This window comes from Macrotis lagotis, chromosome 1 (assembly GCF_037893015.1).
Source record: "Macrotis lagotis isolate mMagLag1 chromosome 1, bilby.v1.9.chrom.fasta, whole genome shotgun sequence".
In the NCBI taxonomy this organism is placed as follows: domain Eukaryota; kingdom Metazoa; phylum Chordata; class Mammalia; order Peramelemorphia; family Peramelidae; genus Macrotis; species Macrotis lagotis.
Window position 1 is genome coordinate 931,261,858 of NC_133658.1, and position 17,536 is coordinate 931,279,393.

At 43.1% G+C, this 17,536-nt stretch overlaps 1 protein-coding gene across 3 annotated transcripts in view; it reads right to left on the reverse strand.

The window, feature by feature from the left end:
- Nucleotides 1-212: 212 nt before the first annotated feature.
- LOC141511838 (uncharacterized) overlaps nt 213-17,536 on the reverse strand; it is an 84,986-nt gene continuing 67,662 nt past the window's right edge. Inside the window, exons 1-6 of one of the 3 annotated variants that reach the window (XM_074220865.1) lie at nt 11,468-11,526; nt 10,754-10,876; nt 8,591-8,758; nt 8,372-8,498; nt 7,890-7,985; nt 213-2,214 (exon numbers count right to left, since the gene is read on the reverse strand). In XM_074220865.1, coding sequence (XP_074076966.1) covers nt 296-2,214; nt 7,890-7,985; nt 8,372-8,498; nt 8,591-8,758; nt 10,754-10,852 — 2,409 coding nt within the window. In that variant the 5' untranslated portion in view covers nt 10,853-10,876; nt 11,468-11,526 and the 3' untranslated portion in view covers nt 213-295. Of the gene's footprint in view, nt 2,215-7,889; nt 7,986-8,371; nt 8,499-8,590; nt 8,759-10,753; nt 10,877-11,467; nt 11,527-17,536 lie in introns of those variants that run through there. The other 2 variants (XM_074220856.1, XM_074220862.1) reach the window with 2 other exon arrangements.

The window sequence follows — 17,536 nt, forward strand, 5'->3', positions numbered from 1 at the left end:
AATGGGGTTAAGTGACTTGCCCAAGGCCACACAGCTAGCTAATTATTAAGTGTGTGAGACTGGATTTGAACCCAGGTACTCCTGACTCCAGGGCTGGTGCTTTATCCACTCCGCCACCTAGCCGCCCCAATTCATATGATTTGACCCCAGTGTGGGTTCTCTGATGTTTAGCAAGTGTGGAGTTCAATCCAAAAGTATTTCCACAATGATTACATTCAAAAGGATTCTTCCCAATGTGGATTCTCTGATGTACAGCAAGAATGCAGTTTGTTGGAAATGTCCTTCCACACTGATTTCATTCATAAGACTTCTTCCCAGTGTGGATTCTCTGATGTACAGCAAGACTGGAGCTCTGTCTGAAAGTCTTTCCACACTGATTACATTCATAAGGTTTCTCTCCAGTGTGGATTCTTTGATGTACAGCAAGATTGGAGCTCAGTCTAAAAGTCTTCCCACACTGATTACATTCATAAGGTTTCTCCCCAGTGTGGACTCTCTGATGTACAGCAAGATTGGAGCTATGAATGAAAGTCTTTCCACACTGATTACATTCATAGGGTTTCTCTCCAGTGTGAATTCGCTGATGTACAGCAAGACTGGAGCTCTGTCTGAAAGTCTTTCCACACTGATTACATTCATAGGGTTTCTCTCCAGTGTGAATTCGCTGATGTTCAGCAAGACTGGAGCTCTGTGTGAAAATCTTTCCACACTGATTACATTTGTAAGGTTTGTCCCCAGTGTGGATTCTCTGATGTACAGCAAGACTTGAGCTCACTTTGAATGTCTTTCCACACTGATTACATTCATAAGGATTCTTCCCACTGTGAATTCTCTGATGTACATTAAGATCGGAACTCTGTCTGAAAGTCTTTCCACATTGATTACATTCATAAGGTTTCTCCCTAGTGTGGGTTCTTTGATGCTTAGCAAGAGTTGAGTTCTGTGTGAAAATCTTTCCACACTGATTACATTCATAAGGTTTCTCTCCTGTGTGGATTCTCTGATGTTCAGCAAGATGGGAGCTTGTTGTGAAAGTCCTTCCACACTGATTACATTTATAAGGCTTCTCCCCTGTGTGAATTCTCTGATGTCTAGCAAGATCAGAGCTAAATCTGAAAGTCTTTGCACACTGATTACATTCATAAGGGTTATACCCAGTGTGGATTCTCTGATGTACATTAAGATCGGAGCTCTGTCTGAAAGTCTTACCACATTGATTACACTCATAGGGTTTCTCTCCAGTATGGATTCTCTGATGTATAGCAAGAATGCGGTTTGTTGTGAATGTCTTTCCACACTGATTACATTCATAAGGTTTCTCCCCAGTGTGGATTCTTTGATGTACAGCAAGATCGGAGCTCTGTCTGAAAGTCTTGCCACATTGATTACATTCATAAGATTTCTCCCCAATGTGGATTCTCTGATGTACACCAAGATTGGAGTTATGAATGAAAGTCTTTCCACACTGGTTACATTGAAAAGGTTTCTCCTCAGTGTAGATTCTCTGATGTACAGCAATATGGCAGCTCTTTCCACACTGATTACATTGATAAGGTTTCTTCCTAGTGTGGATTCTCTGATCTTCAGCAAGAGGGTAGTTCTGTGTGAAATTCTTTCCACACTGATTATATTTGTAAGGTTTTTCCCCAATATGGATTCTCTGATGTTCAGTGAGATTGGAGTTCATTCTGAAAGTCTTTCCACACTGATTACATGCAAAGTGATTCTTTCCACTGTGGATTTTCTGATCTTCATTAAGATGAGAGCTCTGTCTGAAAGTCTTTCCACACTGATTACATTCAAAAGGTTTGTCCCCAGTGTAGATTCTCTGATGTACAGTAAGATGGGAGTGCTGTGTGCAAATCTTTCCATGGTGATTACATGTGTAGCATTTCTCTGCAGTATCGGTTCTCTGATGTACAGCAAGGTTCACCCTCCTTGTTAAAGTCTTTCCATGTGGATTACATTGATAAGTTTTGCCCCTAATGTGGTATCTCTCATACTTTGCAAATTTATCTTTTTTATGGAAAAAAGATTGCATTGCATTGCATTCATTTGTTTTTTCTTCAGTGGGAATTCTCTGATACATAGCACATATTTCTTTCCAAGTATATTTATAGGAAATGTCATTCATGAATCTTTGCTTGTGAGTCTTTTCCTTTGAAAGCCTCATCTCTGCTGTAGTCTCTTTGCCTTCAAGTCTGATCTCTCCTTCTAAGGAACACAAATATTAAATTTACATACAGATCCACATTATACACACATGTATCATTATATTCCCTTCCCTTCAATGATAGAATGCAAACTGATTTATATTCTGTTTCCCCAGGCAAAGAGCTAACTCTTCAAACTTAAATGCAGGGGGCAGAGACAACATGGTAACAGGAGAGGGCCTTCTTTCAGTTGCTCTGGAGCAAAACTTAGAAACTAAGGACTCTAACTACATTTTCAAGAGACAGAACCCACAGAGGGATCCAGTGAGGCAATTCTCCAACCCGAGGTAGCCTGGAAAAGAGCAGAAAGACTCAGCTCCATGGGATCAGAGGGGTGGCCCACCAAAGCGAAGGAACTTCATCCTCCCGAAGGCAGCCCCACAACACTGGGAGCCGCAGCTCACAGCAGCAGGGGCAGTTTCCTGAGGGAGCATCAGGCACACCTTGGGGGAACAATGGGGGACCTCTGCCAGAGTGAGCACGTGAAGCCCTGCCCTCAGGGCACACAGCAAGCAGCTTGGCCAGGGTAGCCCAGATCCAGGAACCAGAACCAGGCACAGCAGGTAAGCAGGAGCCCCCAGGTCATGAGCGCATTGAGCCTAGGGAGGGGAGTGAAGAGAGACTGCTGAGCTCTGTCCTCTGCCCCTGGAACAGGACTCTGGGGTTCTGACCACATTCAGATCCTGATCACAGTCTAGGCCTCCCCATAGAACAGCAGGGGCCCCCCCACCTCAGCCCTGTGGCAGACGGGGGGGGTGCTTATGGTCTTTCACAGACCAGGAGGGAGGACAGAGCCTCACACACTGAGATCCTTGTGGGGGGTGTACCAAAAGCTCAGGAAGCACCCCAAAACCAGGCTCAGGCTGGGAAAATGAGTAAGCAGAGAAAAAAGAGGACCATTGAGAAATACTTTGCCTGTGATCCCAAGAAGGATCAAAACATTCAATCTGAAGATGAGGAGGTACAAGCTCCTGCATCTAAGGACTCCAAGAAAAAACAGAAATTGGGCTCAGGCTATGGCAGAGCTCAAAAAAGACTTTGAAAATCAAGTGAGGGAGATAGAAGAAAAATTGGGAAAAGAAATGAGAGAGATGCAGGAAAAACATGAAAATGAAGTCAGCAGCTTAGTCAAGGAGATCCCCTCCCCTCAAAAAGCTGAAGAAAATAACATGTTAAAAACCAGCATATGTCAAATGGATAAAACAGTTCAAAAAGTTATTGAGGAGAAGAATGCTTTAAAAAGCAAAATTGGCCAGATGGAAAAGAAGATAAGATCTCTGAGGAAAACAAATCCTTCAGACAAAGAATAGAACTCAGGGATATTGCTGATTTTACGAGAAATCAGGACTCATGGGCAGCTAGGTGGTATAGTGGATAAAGCACTGGCCTTGGAGTCAGGAGTACCTGGGTTCAAATCCGGTCTCAGACACTTAATAATTACCTAGCTGTGTGGCCTTAGGTAAGCCACTTAACCCCATTTGCCTAACAAAAACAAAACAAAACCTAAAAAAAAAATAGAGAAATCAGAACTCAATACTTCAAAACCAAAAGAATGACAAATTAGAAGAAAATGTGAAACATCTCATTGAAAAAACACTGATTCAGGAAAGATAATTTAAAAATTATTGGGATACCTGAAAGTCATGATCAGGAAAAAAGCCTTGACATCATTTTTAAAGAATTCCTACAGGAAAATTTCCCTGATATCCTAGAAGTAGAGGGCAAAACAGAAACTGAGAGAATCCACCAATTTCCCTGGGAAAGAGATCCAAAAAATGGCAACCCCGGGAATATTACACTGAAGTTCCAGAACTCCCAAGTCAAAGAGAAAATATTACAAGCAGCCAGAAGGACACAATTCAAATATCATGGAGCTGCAGGACTTAGCAGCATCTACAGTAAGGGCTTGGAATATAATATTCTGGAAGGCAAAAGAGCTCGGAATGCAACTGAGAATCAACTACCCAACAAAACTGAACACCCTCTTCCAGGGAAAAAGATGGACTTTCAACGAACCAGGGAGAATTTCAAATGTTCCTGTTTAAATGGTCAGAGCTGAACAGAAAGTTTGATCTTCAAATACAGGACTCAGGTGAAGCATAGAGAGTGGAGGAGAAGGGTAAATTATGAGGGACTTAATGATGATGAATTATATGTATTCCTGCATAGAAAAATGATACTGATAATATTTATAAGAAAATTCTCATTTAATAGAGCCAGTAGAAGGAGCTTTTATAGATAAAGCACAGGAGAAAACTGAATTTGAAGATATAATATAGTGTAAAAAATGGAGTCAATGGCTAAAAGGGAAATGTAATGGGAGTAAGAGGAGAGGAGGAATAGGCTAAGATATTTCATATAATACGACTCCAGGGCCGGTGCTTTATCCACTGCAACACCTAGCCACCCCTATGTTTACTCTTTTTTTTTTTTTTTTTTAGGTTTTGTTTGCAAGGCAAATAGGGTTAAGTGGCTTGCCCAAGGCCACACAGCTAGGTAATTATTAAGTGTCTGAGACCAGATTTGAACCCAGGTACTCCTGACTCCAAGGCCGGTGCTTTATCCACTACGCCACCTAGCCGCCTATGTTTACTCTTAAACGAGAATATTTTAGTAATGTATAAAAAACATTTGTACAAAAAATAAAAATAAATATAACAAATATAATTGGGAAATATTTTTTAAAATAAATAAAAATACAATACAGCATTAAAAATTATCTTTCCATGACTAAAATATCAACACATAAAAAAATAAATTCCTTCTAGAGAACACATGTTCAAAATATGCAGGTCATTTTTCCATGTCTGAAAATGTGTCTCATAAATGAACTTGAACCCATCATCCTTTCATAAGGAAGTGGACAGCATGCCTCCCTATGCAACCTCTTGCAATCCTTGCCATTTAGTGGCTCATAAAATGACTGAAGGATCTAGACAGCGATCCAAGTAGTTTGGGCTTAAAATTCATTACTGATACCTTAAGCAGTAATGAAAAGATCCAATTTTGTTAAAAAGACATTTTTCTTTTCTGATAACAAGTATGTTTTCCACCAAAACAAGATTCTGTCTGCACTGATTCCAAACCACTACAATCAGGTCTATAAAACTTTTGGGCATCATGAAGTGATGACGTCATACACTACATCCAACTAAGTACATCAGTTTCTTTCCACTTGACATCAAATTATTTTTAAACTTTCCAAACTTTCATGTGCAAAATGTCACTGACATGCATAGACCCTCCTTACTGGGGACCATCCTGCACTTCTCTTACTCTTTGTCGCCCTGGCAGTCTCTCCAGGGAATTGTTTGGCAATACAGATTTGTCATTCTGTAGAATTTAGTAAGAATGTAACTGGATTGCCAGTAGGAGAAAAGAGAAAGTAAAGGCTGAAGAAATTCTATCCTTATAGTTGTGATTTTAAGAATAAACAGATTGTAGCATTATCAGTGCACTTCTTGTCATGCAACTTTTATATAGTAACCAGCAGTTCATTGTATTGACTAATAAGTAAGTTCAAAACAAAATCAAAAAGAAAACATGCATTTCCATCCTGAAGCAAGAGCTTGTCCAGTTTTTCTTCCATTTTCCACCCATGCATGCATGAATTTTTTCAGTGTTCTGTTTAAAAATTGGAATACCACTAGTATTACAATGACAACCATGCTGGATGTCAAGTGAGGAAAACCCGAATTTTCTAATCCTGTGACCTTCAAAGACCTCTGTTTTTTTTTTCAGTTTCTTTATCTGTCATATGGGTATAACATTAGAACATAAGTCCTGGTTTTATTATGAAAATCCAATGAGACAATATTTATAAAATGCTTGGCACACTCCCTCCATCCCTATGTAAATGCTAGCTAATTGGTACAACACAAGATCTGAAGTCAGGAAGACTTAAACTTTAATAATTAGTGATCCCAGGCAAGTTTCTTAACCCTTTTCATTAACTCATCTGTAAAATGAGCTACAAAGTAAATGGCAAACCACTCCAGTATCTTTGTCAAAATACTCTAAATATGGTCACAAAGTATAAGAAATGACTGGAAATTGAATAATAACAAAATTGTATATGCTGTTTCTGATATCATTATGTTGATTTTTGCTCTTTCCTCACCAATTCTGCTTACCTTCTAATTATAATTACAGTCACTCCATTTAACCTTATGTCCCTGTTGAACTAAAAGTATTTCCTTCGGGATCAGCTAAGTTTGAGGTTCATGATCTGATGCTTCTTCTCAAACCATTTCCATGTTTGTATGTGAGCTAATATACAAATGTATATGTTAGCAGAGATTGAATGACTTTTGCCTTACTTTCCATGCTCAGGGATAGAACAAAGGTAGAAGGTGCTTAATGATTAATAAACTGACTAGGTCCACAGCTGACACCAAGCCCTGAGTTCTACCTTAATCTCTGTCTTCTATTCCCTTTCCTAGTTATCAAAGGCAAGTTCTGCCCTCAGTCTTTGATCTATCTCTATCACCTTTGGAACCCAGATAGAACCTGACCAGACATAGGGATGAAAATCAGAAGTTTCTGTCTAGGCTTCTGTAGAGTTTCCTATTATGGATAACCAGGAATCTCTTTCTCCTATGACAGCTCCTAAAACCAAGTTGCTGGTCACCTATATGAACCTGGCCAATAATTCTCCAAGAATGAGACATAGATGGAGCTACAGAAATGAGGAAAGGGCCTTGAACTGATGATTTATACAAAACTTAGCCTTAGATGATTTCCAAGTAGGGCAGCTCCTCCACACAGAGAATATTATAAAACCAAGCTGGCTAAGTGCACTACAAATTTAGGAGAAATCATCTCAGCTGGGCCCTCCTTGTGATAAGGCAATCTTTTGACATCTCCCTGATTCCCTAGGCTGCTCAGCAAAGCAGTTTTTCAAGATCTTTTCATTCAACCCCACACTCTCCCTTCCTGCTAACTTATTTCCTTCTTCCTCTCTCCATATATTATCAACTGAGAACCTGGCCCCATAATACACTGAAAAACTGGACCTCCTTTCTGCTCCATGAAGAGGACACTCAGCCTCCTAAGACTGAGCCATTTTTCATCCTTTTTCTTGCTCATAATACTTGTCATAGCTTTTCTGAAGCCCCATTTACAATCTGCCTTCTGCAGTCTATTTTCATCCTCCTTAGCTTTAGGACCACCCTCTCTTAATCGGATCCAATTTATCCTATCCATAGTAGATTTTTACATCGATATTTATGTTTTCAGCTCTTCCAGACTGTGAGCTCCATGAGAATAGGAAAAGACCCTTGCCTTTCCTTACATTTGCCAGTGCTTGGGCCTGGCAAGAAGCAGGCACTTAAATGTTTATTCACTTGAAGAAGACCTAAGATAGAGCTCATACTGTGTAGCCCAAAACTTAGTTTCATTTCCCCAAATTCCAATGATTTTTACAGGACCATGGAATAATCACTAAAAAGGAATTGAAAGGTTAAAATCCATCTCCTCATTTTATCAAATGAGAAAATTCAAGCTGCTCCCCGGTTCAAGGATTTGCACAGGAAATAAATGCCAAAAAAAAATCTAAAAAAGAATTCCAAGGCAAGTTTTCCTGCCCCCCCCCCCAAAGCTAGCATTTCCTTCACCACAACACAGAGAAGCCATCAGTAAACACATCTCTCATCTACCTGCTTTTACCTCACTTACCTGGATAGCAACTCCTCAGGTCTTCTTTCTCCAGCATCCAGGGTGCTCCCCTCTGCTCAAAATAAGAGACCACATCTTCCCTGGGAACTGGAAGCCCTGAACATGAGGAGTCAATTAGGGATGAGCTTGGAGAGAAATTTATAATTGAGATCTCTTTAGGGAAAAGGCCATGTGGATACTCAAACATGAATCTGTTCTTCCCATCAATGCTGATAAAACAAGTAGTTATTAGAGTAAATATTCTCAGATTAGTTCCACTTCTAAGATGCTGTGACCTTTGTCCTGAAGGTACCTAGAGCTTCAGAAGCAACAAAGGAAACCCTCAGGTCCTATCACACACCTTTTACAAGATAATGGACCCCCAAGAGGACCTTGTCTATTAGACAGAAGACCAGAACTTTTCTTTCTAATAATTGACAAATGTTCCAAACCCTGCACTCTAGGGAATAGAGATTCAAAGTTAGGAGGGGAATTATCCTTACCCACAGAAAACAGGTTCCACACATTCTCCAACATGACCTCTCTGTATAATTCCTTCTGAGGATGGTCCAAGAGGCCCCATTCCTCCTGAGTGAAATCCAAAGCCACATCCTCGAATGTCACCAACTCCTAAATTTTAAAGGGTATAGGATATAGAATTATAGGATATTTCAGCATTCCCTTAGTCTAACCATCATCAATTTAGGAGGAAACTGACGCACAGAGAAGGGATTTGAATGAAGGGTGTACCCCTGATGAGTCAAGATCAGAATCAACACTGAAACCATCATCATGAATGACCTAATGATTAGTTGGAAAAAAAGAGCTGAGTAATGCCTTCCTTTGGAGTCAGGGAGAAAGTATGTATTCCATCTCTGAAGTAGGTTTATCTGTGAGGGAGAAAGGAAGAAAATGATCTGATATAAGTGATAGCTCATGAAAAAAAAATCTGTGAAGAATTTGTGAGAAGATGGCAAATACAAGGTATTCTGTGGGTGAGTGGAGAGTTTTATATGAACATTTAAAAGAAAATTAAGTTAAAGAAAAGATCTAGGCTGTTTCCTGAATTGCAGAAATGATATCTTCTTTGGAAAAAATGACACAGAGGATTATAAAGAAATATTATTCATCAGAATCTGGATTTCACAGGGATTTCAGAAAAGCCTGGAAAGACTAGCATGAACTGATGCTGTGTGAAGTGAGCAGAACCAGAAGAACATTAACAACAACATGGGCTGATGATCAACCATGATGGATTTGGTTATCCCATCAGTGCAACAATCAGGGACAGTTTTAGGGGATTTGTGATGGAGAATGCCATCTGTATCCAAAGAAGGACTGTGGAGTTTGAATGAAGACCAAAGCTTATCATCATTGATTTTTAAAAGTTGTCTCAAGTCTTATGCAATTATGTTATCCCTAATGTTTGCTTTCTTCCTTTTGGATCCAATTCTTCTCTCAGAACATGATCAGTGTCAATCTATGCTTATCATAGTTGCAAATATAAATAAAGCCTATATCAAATTGTATTCTATTGAGGGAAGGGAAGGAGAGAAACCAAAGAACTCAAAACTTTGCAAAAGAAAAAGGTGAATGGCTTATACTACCATTGTATATAATTCGAAAAATTACATAAAAATTACACAAAAAAATAATAAAAATAAATAATTTAAAAAATACTACTGTTGGAGGATGAAGGGGCAACCTCTTTTTCTGGTTTCTGGAAATTGCCCCTATTCACTCACTCCCTCTGGAGGAGACAATCCACATGTACATCTGTGTATGAATTTAAAATATTGGTGACACTGAAGGACACTTGGGTCCATCTCCTCTAGAGGATGCTGGTCAGTCTTCAATGGATACAAAATGGTGGCCAACCAACCTGGTTGCCTCCTCAGTTGCCTCCAGCAAGGACCCTGATGTTTTTTGCAACAGCATCAAATAACAGACAATGTCAAACATGCCTCAGATGCCCCCCCCCCCCCAAGTGGGTGGTTACTACCAGGTCCAACTCCCTTTCTATTCTTCCAAGGGCTCCTAGGCCTGGGGAGTTGGAGCGCCTCACCAGGCCTTTTGTCTTCCTTCAGGTTTCAGCTCATGTCTCCCCTGCTGACAAAGTGATGTCCCTGGGCTCTAAAACTGCCAGAGCCTTCCCTCTCCAAGCACCTCCCACCTCCCAGGTGGAGAACTGGTTTGGACATAGCTGCTGCCGGTGTCTCTGCCCGACAGACTAGGAGCTCCCTGGGGGCGGGTGTATTCCTCTGTGGCCACTGAAGGTTCCAACAGCGCTGACACACAGTGGGGCCTTTCCAACTCTTTACTGACCGGACCTAAGAACTGGTAAAGGAGAGGGAGTCAGAGAGGCCTGGGAAGGCTGGGGGGCCTGAGCAGCCCCAGGAGGCCACTGTCTGCTTTGCTGACTGCACTGCCAAGGACAGGAGCTGGGGAGGCCTTCAGGGCTCTGTCCTACAAGACTCAGGGGGAAGGGGTTTCCTGAACCTTCAGTTGTCCCATGGGAGAGTTTGGTCACCAGAACCCCGCCCCCAAATAAACCCCCATCCCTGAAGTTGTCTTATGGAGAGGGGGTTAGGCAGGTCCAAAGACACAAAAAGACATGATACCTTTGGACCAGAGATTCAGGAGGGAAGTGATCATCCTTGGGAATCAGTTGAAATGACAATTTAAAAACCAAAAATGGGGGGTGCCGGTGATTTGGGGTGAGAGGGGGTCAGTGCCGGAGCCCCCAGGTGTCCCTGACTCAGTTTGAACCCCCAAACAGAGAGCTGGGCAGGGGGTGTGCTGCTGGCTTCAATCTCGGGCCTCCATACCTGAGGCCCTGGCACCGTCCCAGAGCATCCTCTGTCCGGTGTAGGAGGGGCACTCACCTGGCCTTGGGAGCTGGGGGGCCCGGGGGCCCGGCCCTCCAGGCTCTGGGCTTGGGCCGGGCCGTGGCCCTCCTTCCCCTGAGCTGAGGGAGGATTCATTCTCTTCCAGAGCTGGAGGCTGGCCTGAAGGGTGCACGGAGGGGGAGGGCCCAGGGCCGTGAGGAAGGCCAGGACCCTCCTCTGCTCCCATCCGCCCGCGGGGCCCCGGGAGGCAGAAGGGGCTTGGGGGTCTCAGATGGGGGCGCCCAGTCGGAGTCTCGGGGTCTCTCCCTCCCACGGGTCCCCAACTAACACACACACGCATTACCTAGGAGGGAGGGGGAGGGGGGCCCTGGGAGGGAGCCCCCTGGGAGTGACGGGGGCCAGAGCCTGGGGGCTCCCAGGGAAGGGGGGCTGGGAAGCACAAGGGGGCCCCGGGGACACTGAGGCTGGGGAAGCGGGAGCCGCGGAGGATCCGGGGACCCCCCGGGGGCACGGAGGCTTGGAACCCCGAAAGGGAGACTGCAGCCCCGGGGGCTGCCGGGAAGCAGGCGGGGGCCGGGCCCGATGGGGGGGCGGGAAGGGGGAGCTGGGGACCCCTCCAGGGGCCCTGGGGGGCCAAGGGAAATGTGGGGAGGGGGCCCCGCCGTGGGGGAAGTGATGGGGGGCTGGAGAGGAGTCGGGGGGGCTCCGGAAGCCGAGGAACACTCGGGAGGGGGCGGGGCTCGGGCCTACCTGGGGGCGCCCAGCGCCGCGCGGGCTCCGGGGAGGGGGAGGGGCGGCGGCAGAGCACTCTGGGAGAGCCGCGCCGGCCCCGCCCACGGGCCGCCGCTCCAATCACAGCCCGGGCTGCGGCCCCAGGCCCCGCCCCTCCCTCCCAAGCCACGCCCCTGGGTCCCGCCTCCCGGGTCCGAAACTCGGCCCCTCCCTGTCCGGGGCCAAACCGCTGCTCATTGGCCCCGGGAGTGGGGGGGGCCGGGGGGGGGGGCCGGGGGGGGCCCCGTGAGCATCGGCCTCGTTGGCCCTCAATGGCCGGGGGGAGGATTCTGGGAAACGGGCCCCGGAGGCCTCCCCTGCCCGAGGCGATCCCGAAGCGCAGCGGCTGCGGGGAGGGCGCGTGGCCTCTGGGGCCCGCAGGCCCTTCCGGGGGCTCCTGTGGGGAGCCGGGACACCTTTCTCCAGGAGAAAAGACTTTTATCTTATTCTTTTTAATTATAAAGACTTTACTTATTTTGAGTTTTACAATTTCCCCCCCATTCCTCCTTCCCTCCCCCTCCTCCCAGAAGGCCGTCTGTCAATCAGTCTTTCCATGGTTTCCGTGTTCTACATTGATCCAAATTGAGTGTGATGAGAGAGAATTCATAACCTTAAGGAAGAAAAATGAAGTATAAGAGATAGCGAAATTACACAGTAAGATAGCAGGTTTTTTCCTCAATTAAAGGGAATAGTCCTTGAACTTTGTTCCAACTCCACAATTCTTTCTCAGTGTGCAGATGGGATTCTCCATCGCAGACAGCCCCAAATTGTCCCTGGTTGTTACACTGATGGAATGTGCAAGTCCATCAAGGTTGAACATCACCCCCATGTTGCTGTTAGGGTGGACAGTGTTTTTCTGGTTCTGCTCAGCTCACTCAGCCTCAGTTCATGCAAATCCCTCCAGGTTTCCCTGAAATCCCGTCCCTCCTAGTTTCTAATAGAACAATAGTGTTCCATACATATACCACAGTTTGCTAAGCCATTCCCCAGTTGAAGGACATTTACTTGATTTCCAATTCTTTGCCACCACAAACAGGGCTGCTATGAATATTTTTGTACAAGGGATGTTTTTACCCTTTTTCCTCATCAAAAAGACTTTTATTTGATGGATTGTCTGATCATTTGATTATGAAAAGTGTAAAATTACATCTGGAACAACATGGGGAGGGGCCTTCCTTCCTTGGAGGGAGTTGATGTCATCACTGGAAATGCAGAAAGTAACAAAATACCCCAAATTCTTTTGGACTGGGGATACCATCAAATTAATTCAAGGAGTATTTATTATACAATCAATAGCCTACCATATTTCCCCATCTGTAAGACATACTCTTTCCTGAAAAACTGGGGGTCTAAAAACTGGGAGATTTTCCCACACCTATTGTCTTTGTGCTCATTGTTTCACATTTGTTACCAGTATATTAGGGGATATTCTGCCACATTCTGTCCAGAAATGGGCTCAGATAAGATTTTCATCCAATGCTGATTTCAAGTTTAAAGTAATCCAATTTGCCAAAAATGAATGGAAATCCTGCTGCTGCATGTCATTTTGGTCCTCCTCCAACTGAGAAAACAATCTGAGCCTGGCTCTGGGAAGAAGAAACCAGACTGAAAATGACACAGAAGAAGGCCATGAGAGGCAAGGCAGCCAAATGGCCTGAGTTAGAGGGAATTGAAGAGATGGATCACAGAGCAAAGGGCCATTGTGATTCCTGTGTCCACAAAGATGGTTAATTAGGAGCCAGAAGGATTACTGATGAAAAAGAAGTCAGTGATTTTCAAGGAGGGCACAATGGGCGCTTCAGGTTCATGAAAGGGAATGAACTAAGCATGCATGCATGCATACACACACACACACACACACACACATACAGAGCAGACTTGCCCAAAAGATGCCTGGAAGCTGTGAGCAGAAAATCTTTGAATTTCGTGATGAATAAAACTTGAGTAAAATAACTTTATGTAATACATATTTTTTCCAAATTTGAGACCCCAAAATTAAGGTGCATCTTATACATGGGAGTGTTTTATCTGTGGGTAAATGTGGTATTATGAGGCAGTAGGCTAAGTGCTGAGGATACAAAAATATTCAAGAGTCCCTCCCCTCCAGTAGCCTCAGTAGATAAAGCCCAGGACTTGGAATTAGCCTGATTCATTGTTCTGAGTTCAAATTTGAACTCAGATGCTTGCTAGCTGTGGAACTCTGGGTCACTTATCTTTCCTCATTTCTAAAATGAGCTAGAGAAGGAAATGGCAAAACACTACAGTATTTCTGCCCAGAAAATCCAAATGGGTGCTCAGAGAGTTTGACAAGACTGAAATGACCCAATCACAGCCCCTCAAGAAATTCACATTCTAGGGGTGGCTAAGTGTCGTAGTGGATAAAGTACCGGCCTTGGAGTCAGGAGTACCTGGGTTCAAATCCGGACTCAGACACTTAATAATTACCTAGCCAGGTGGCCTTGGGCAAGCCACTTAACCCCATTTGCCTTGCAAAAACCTAAAAAAACCCAACAACAAAAAAGAAATTCACATTCTGAAGGACTGAGTCAAGTCCACAAGGATTTATTAAGCATCTAATAACTGAGAAACAAGTACATTATCACTGGGACACTGAACCCAGAGGGCATCTTAAAAGCATTTTGGTTTGTTTCTCTCTGCATAAAATTGAATTTCACCTGCCTTCTTACTGAGCCAAGCATCTCTCTAAGCTTCACATGTACTTTGCTTTTGATGGAATTAAATGCTGCCTTCTTAGAAATGAATGAACTATCCTGCTGAGAAATGCTGTGGAGTTCTTGTTTTTCATTTAGCAGCTTCTGTATTTCCCTCTCATTTTCATTAAACAAATTCTTGGTGTTTGCAACTGTTGTGGCCCAGATGAACAAATGCAGTGCTGTACACCAGATCTCTAAAAGCTTTCCACTCCTTTTCTGCTCCACTGTTGCCAAGCATGTGATGGCTCAGTTTTCCATTCCAGTAAGCAAGAAACTATTCCTGCTCAGAGAAACACCCTAATCTCTTGACATTAACACTTCCATAGTATTCTTAACAGACCACCTTCACTGAGTTTGAACATGGCCTCCAGGTTAGCTAATTCTTCAACTTGAAAAGGCCAAAAGCCAAGACCAAAGTAGAGGGAGTGTTGGTGCAAGATCTTCTGTATGCAAACGATGGTGCCCTCAATGCAGCCTCTGAAGCTGAGATGCAACAAAGTATGGATCAATTCTCTTCTGCTGATTTTGGTCTAACAATGAACACCAAGAAAACACAGTGCTCCATCAGTCAGTACCATACCTTATGTGTGAAACCATCAATTACAGCAAATGGAGATGTTTTGAGTACTATGGACAAGTTTGATTACCTTGGCAGTGTTCTTTCCAAGGTAGTACATTGATAATGAGGCTGAAACATGCATTGCCAGAGCTAGCTCAGTATTTGGGAGGCTCTGAAAAAGAGTGTGGGAGAGAAGAAGTTTTAGACTAACTACCAACCTGAAGATCTACAGAGCCATTGTGCTGATCTCATTGCTATATAACTCTGAAACCTGGACAGTCAGGAAACGGAATTGCTTCCATTTAAATTGTCTTAAGAAGATTCCGAAGATCACCTGGCACAAGATACTAGACACTGAGGTCCTTTCTCAAGCTAAACTGCCTAGCATTCCAACATTACTACAAAGAGGACAACCACAATGGGCTGGTCATGTTATTAGAATGCCAGAAGTACACTTGTCAAAAAGACTATTTTTATGGAGAACTCACATGGGGCAAGCACTCACAAGGGAGTCCAAAAATACTGGGACACCCTGAAGGTCTCTCCTATGAACTTTGGAATTGACTGAACAACATGGGAGACACTGGCACAGGACTGCCCAGCATGGTGTGCTTTTATCAGTAAGGATGTTGCACTCTATGAGGGCAAAATTGTAATGTCTCAAAGGAAATGTGACAATGTAAGTTTAGAGTACCCACCCCAGATGTTCATATGTACTATTTGTTCCCCACCTGTGGTAGAGCATTTGGATATTGGGCAGTCGGACATGCTGCCATTTGTCACAAACATAGTGATGCCATTTTGGTCTTTGATAACAAAACAAAAGAACAACAATCTCCTTATGCTTTCTCCAGATCTTTTATATCAAAGTTTCCATTGAGTTCTCCTCTTTTTGTAAAAATAATGAAAATCTTTCAGCTCATGAATGTCTCATTTTAAAAAAAATTCATGATTAGATTCAATTTTCCTGATAAGTTATTTTTGGATGCAACTCCACTTCCTTTGAAATAGAATGTCTTCTTGTCTAATCTCTAGTTTTCTATTATGTTGTTATAACTATCTTTTTAAGGTTCTTACAATTTTAGGGGTCACATATCATATTAATCCTTGTAAAAATCATAATTCTTGACAAAAACAAAACAGACTTTAGAAGACAGAGAGAGAGCAAGAGAGAGCATGAAGAATGGGATGGAGTGAACTGATCCCAACTGTGAAGGAGGGACACTCTCCCCTGAAGAAAATGTGATTTGGAGCAACTGGTTTCCAACCAGTGGCAACCCTGAGAGGCTGAAGAAGGTGGGTCAAAGGGTGGAGCATCCAGGTCCTAAAGTAAGGGGAACCTGAAGGAGAAGAAGAAAGAGCCCCATGTCCCTAATTCCTGTTGGTGGTCCGACTGATTTCTCTGCCCTGCCATATTTGTAGTGCTCTCAAATGGATGAGGAAAGAGGAAGATAAAGGAGATTTTGGACTCACCTGAGCTGAGACAGATATGGGGAGGAGAGTCATTCCTGCCTGAGAAGAGAGGGAAGGGAGAGAATCTGGAACCAAAAACAAAATTATGTCATCTCCATTTTTGGTCTTGTCCTTTGAACCTGGGGATATACTTATAGACTATTTAAAATCTTAATATACATATAAAGTATCAAAAGAAATTATAATAGCGGGGCAGAACCAAGAGGCGGTGTGAAGCTAACATGCTTCTGGAGCTTTTCCCTACCAAAGATAAATGAAGCCTCTACTCGGATATTCATACTACAGATCCTAACAAGAAAAAGTAAAGATTCAAAGAATTTTTCAACTATAAACATTGTGGAGGATCTTCAGTGAAGATCTGTCTTTTGGGGGGGAAAAGGGGAAGCAAAGTCCAGGAGGCAGGAGAGCCAGCAGGAAACTTTTAGCCACAGTGCAATCCAGGTCCTGACAGCTTAACAACAGCAGTGATCCCAGCAGCTAGCTAGCAAGCCATCAGGGAGGACCCCAACCCCAAACAAAGTCTGAATCCTGAGAGCCCTGGGTCAGGAACAAACTGCTGTTAAATCAGAAGCTGGACATAAAGGAGGAAAATAAACCTCAGCAAAGGCAAGTCCTAGACTACATAAGCAACATCTTGGCCAACGACAAGCCAGGAATCAGACCCCAGCCCCAGGGAAAAAAACTTGGATCTATACTCCCTATACCCCAGGAGCAGAGCTAAAACAACAAAGATGAGCAAAAAAGCTAAAAGAACACACATTATAGAAAACTACTTTACAGACAAAGATGATAACAATGCCATGTTTAAAGAAGAAAGCAGTGAAAAATCACTCACAGGGAAATATCAAAACTGTCTATAAATTGGACTCAAATACAAAAGCTCATGGAAGAGCTTAAAAAAGAATTTAAAAACCAAAGAAAAAAGGAAGAAGAAAAATGGAAAAAAGAAATGAAAGTTATACAGGAAAATTATAAAAAATTGACCAAAGAAATCAACTCTGTTAGAGTAAAAATAATCAAGTGGAAAAGGAAACCCAGAAGCTAAGTGAAAAAAATAAAATCCTAAAAATTAGAATTGAATAAATAGAAACCAATGAATCTATAAGACTACAAGATTCTATCAAACAAAATAAAAAGGACAAAAAATTGAAGAATGACCTGGAATATAGATCCAGGAGAGACAATCTGTGAATCATCAGACTATCAGAAAGCCTGGATCAAAAAAAAAAAGAACCTGGAAAAGATCATGCAGGAAATCATAAGGAAAAATTTGTCCAAATCTACTAGAACAAGATAACAATA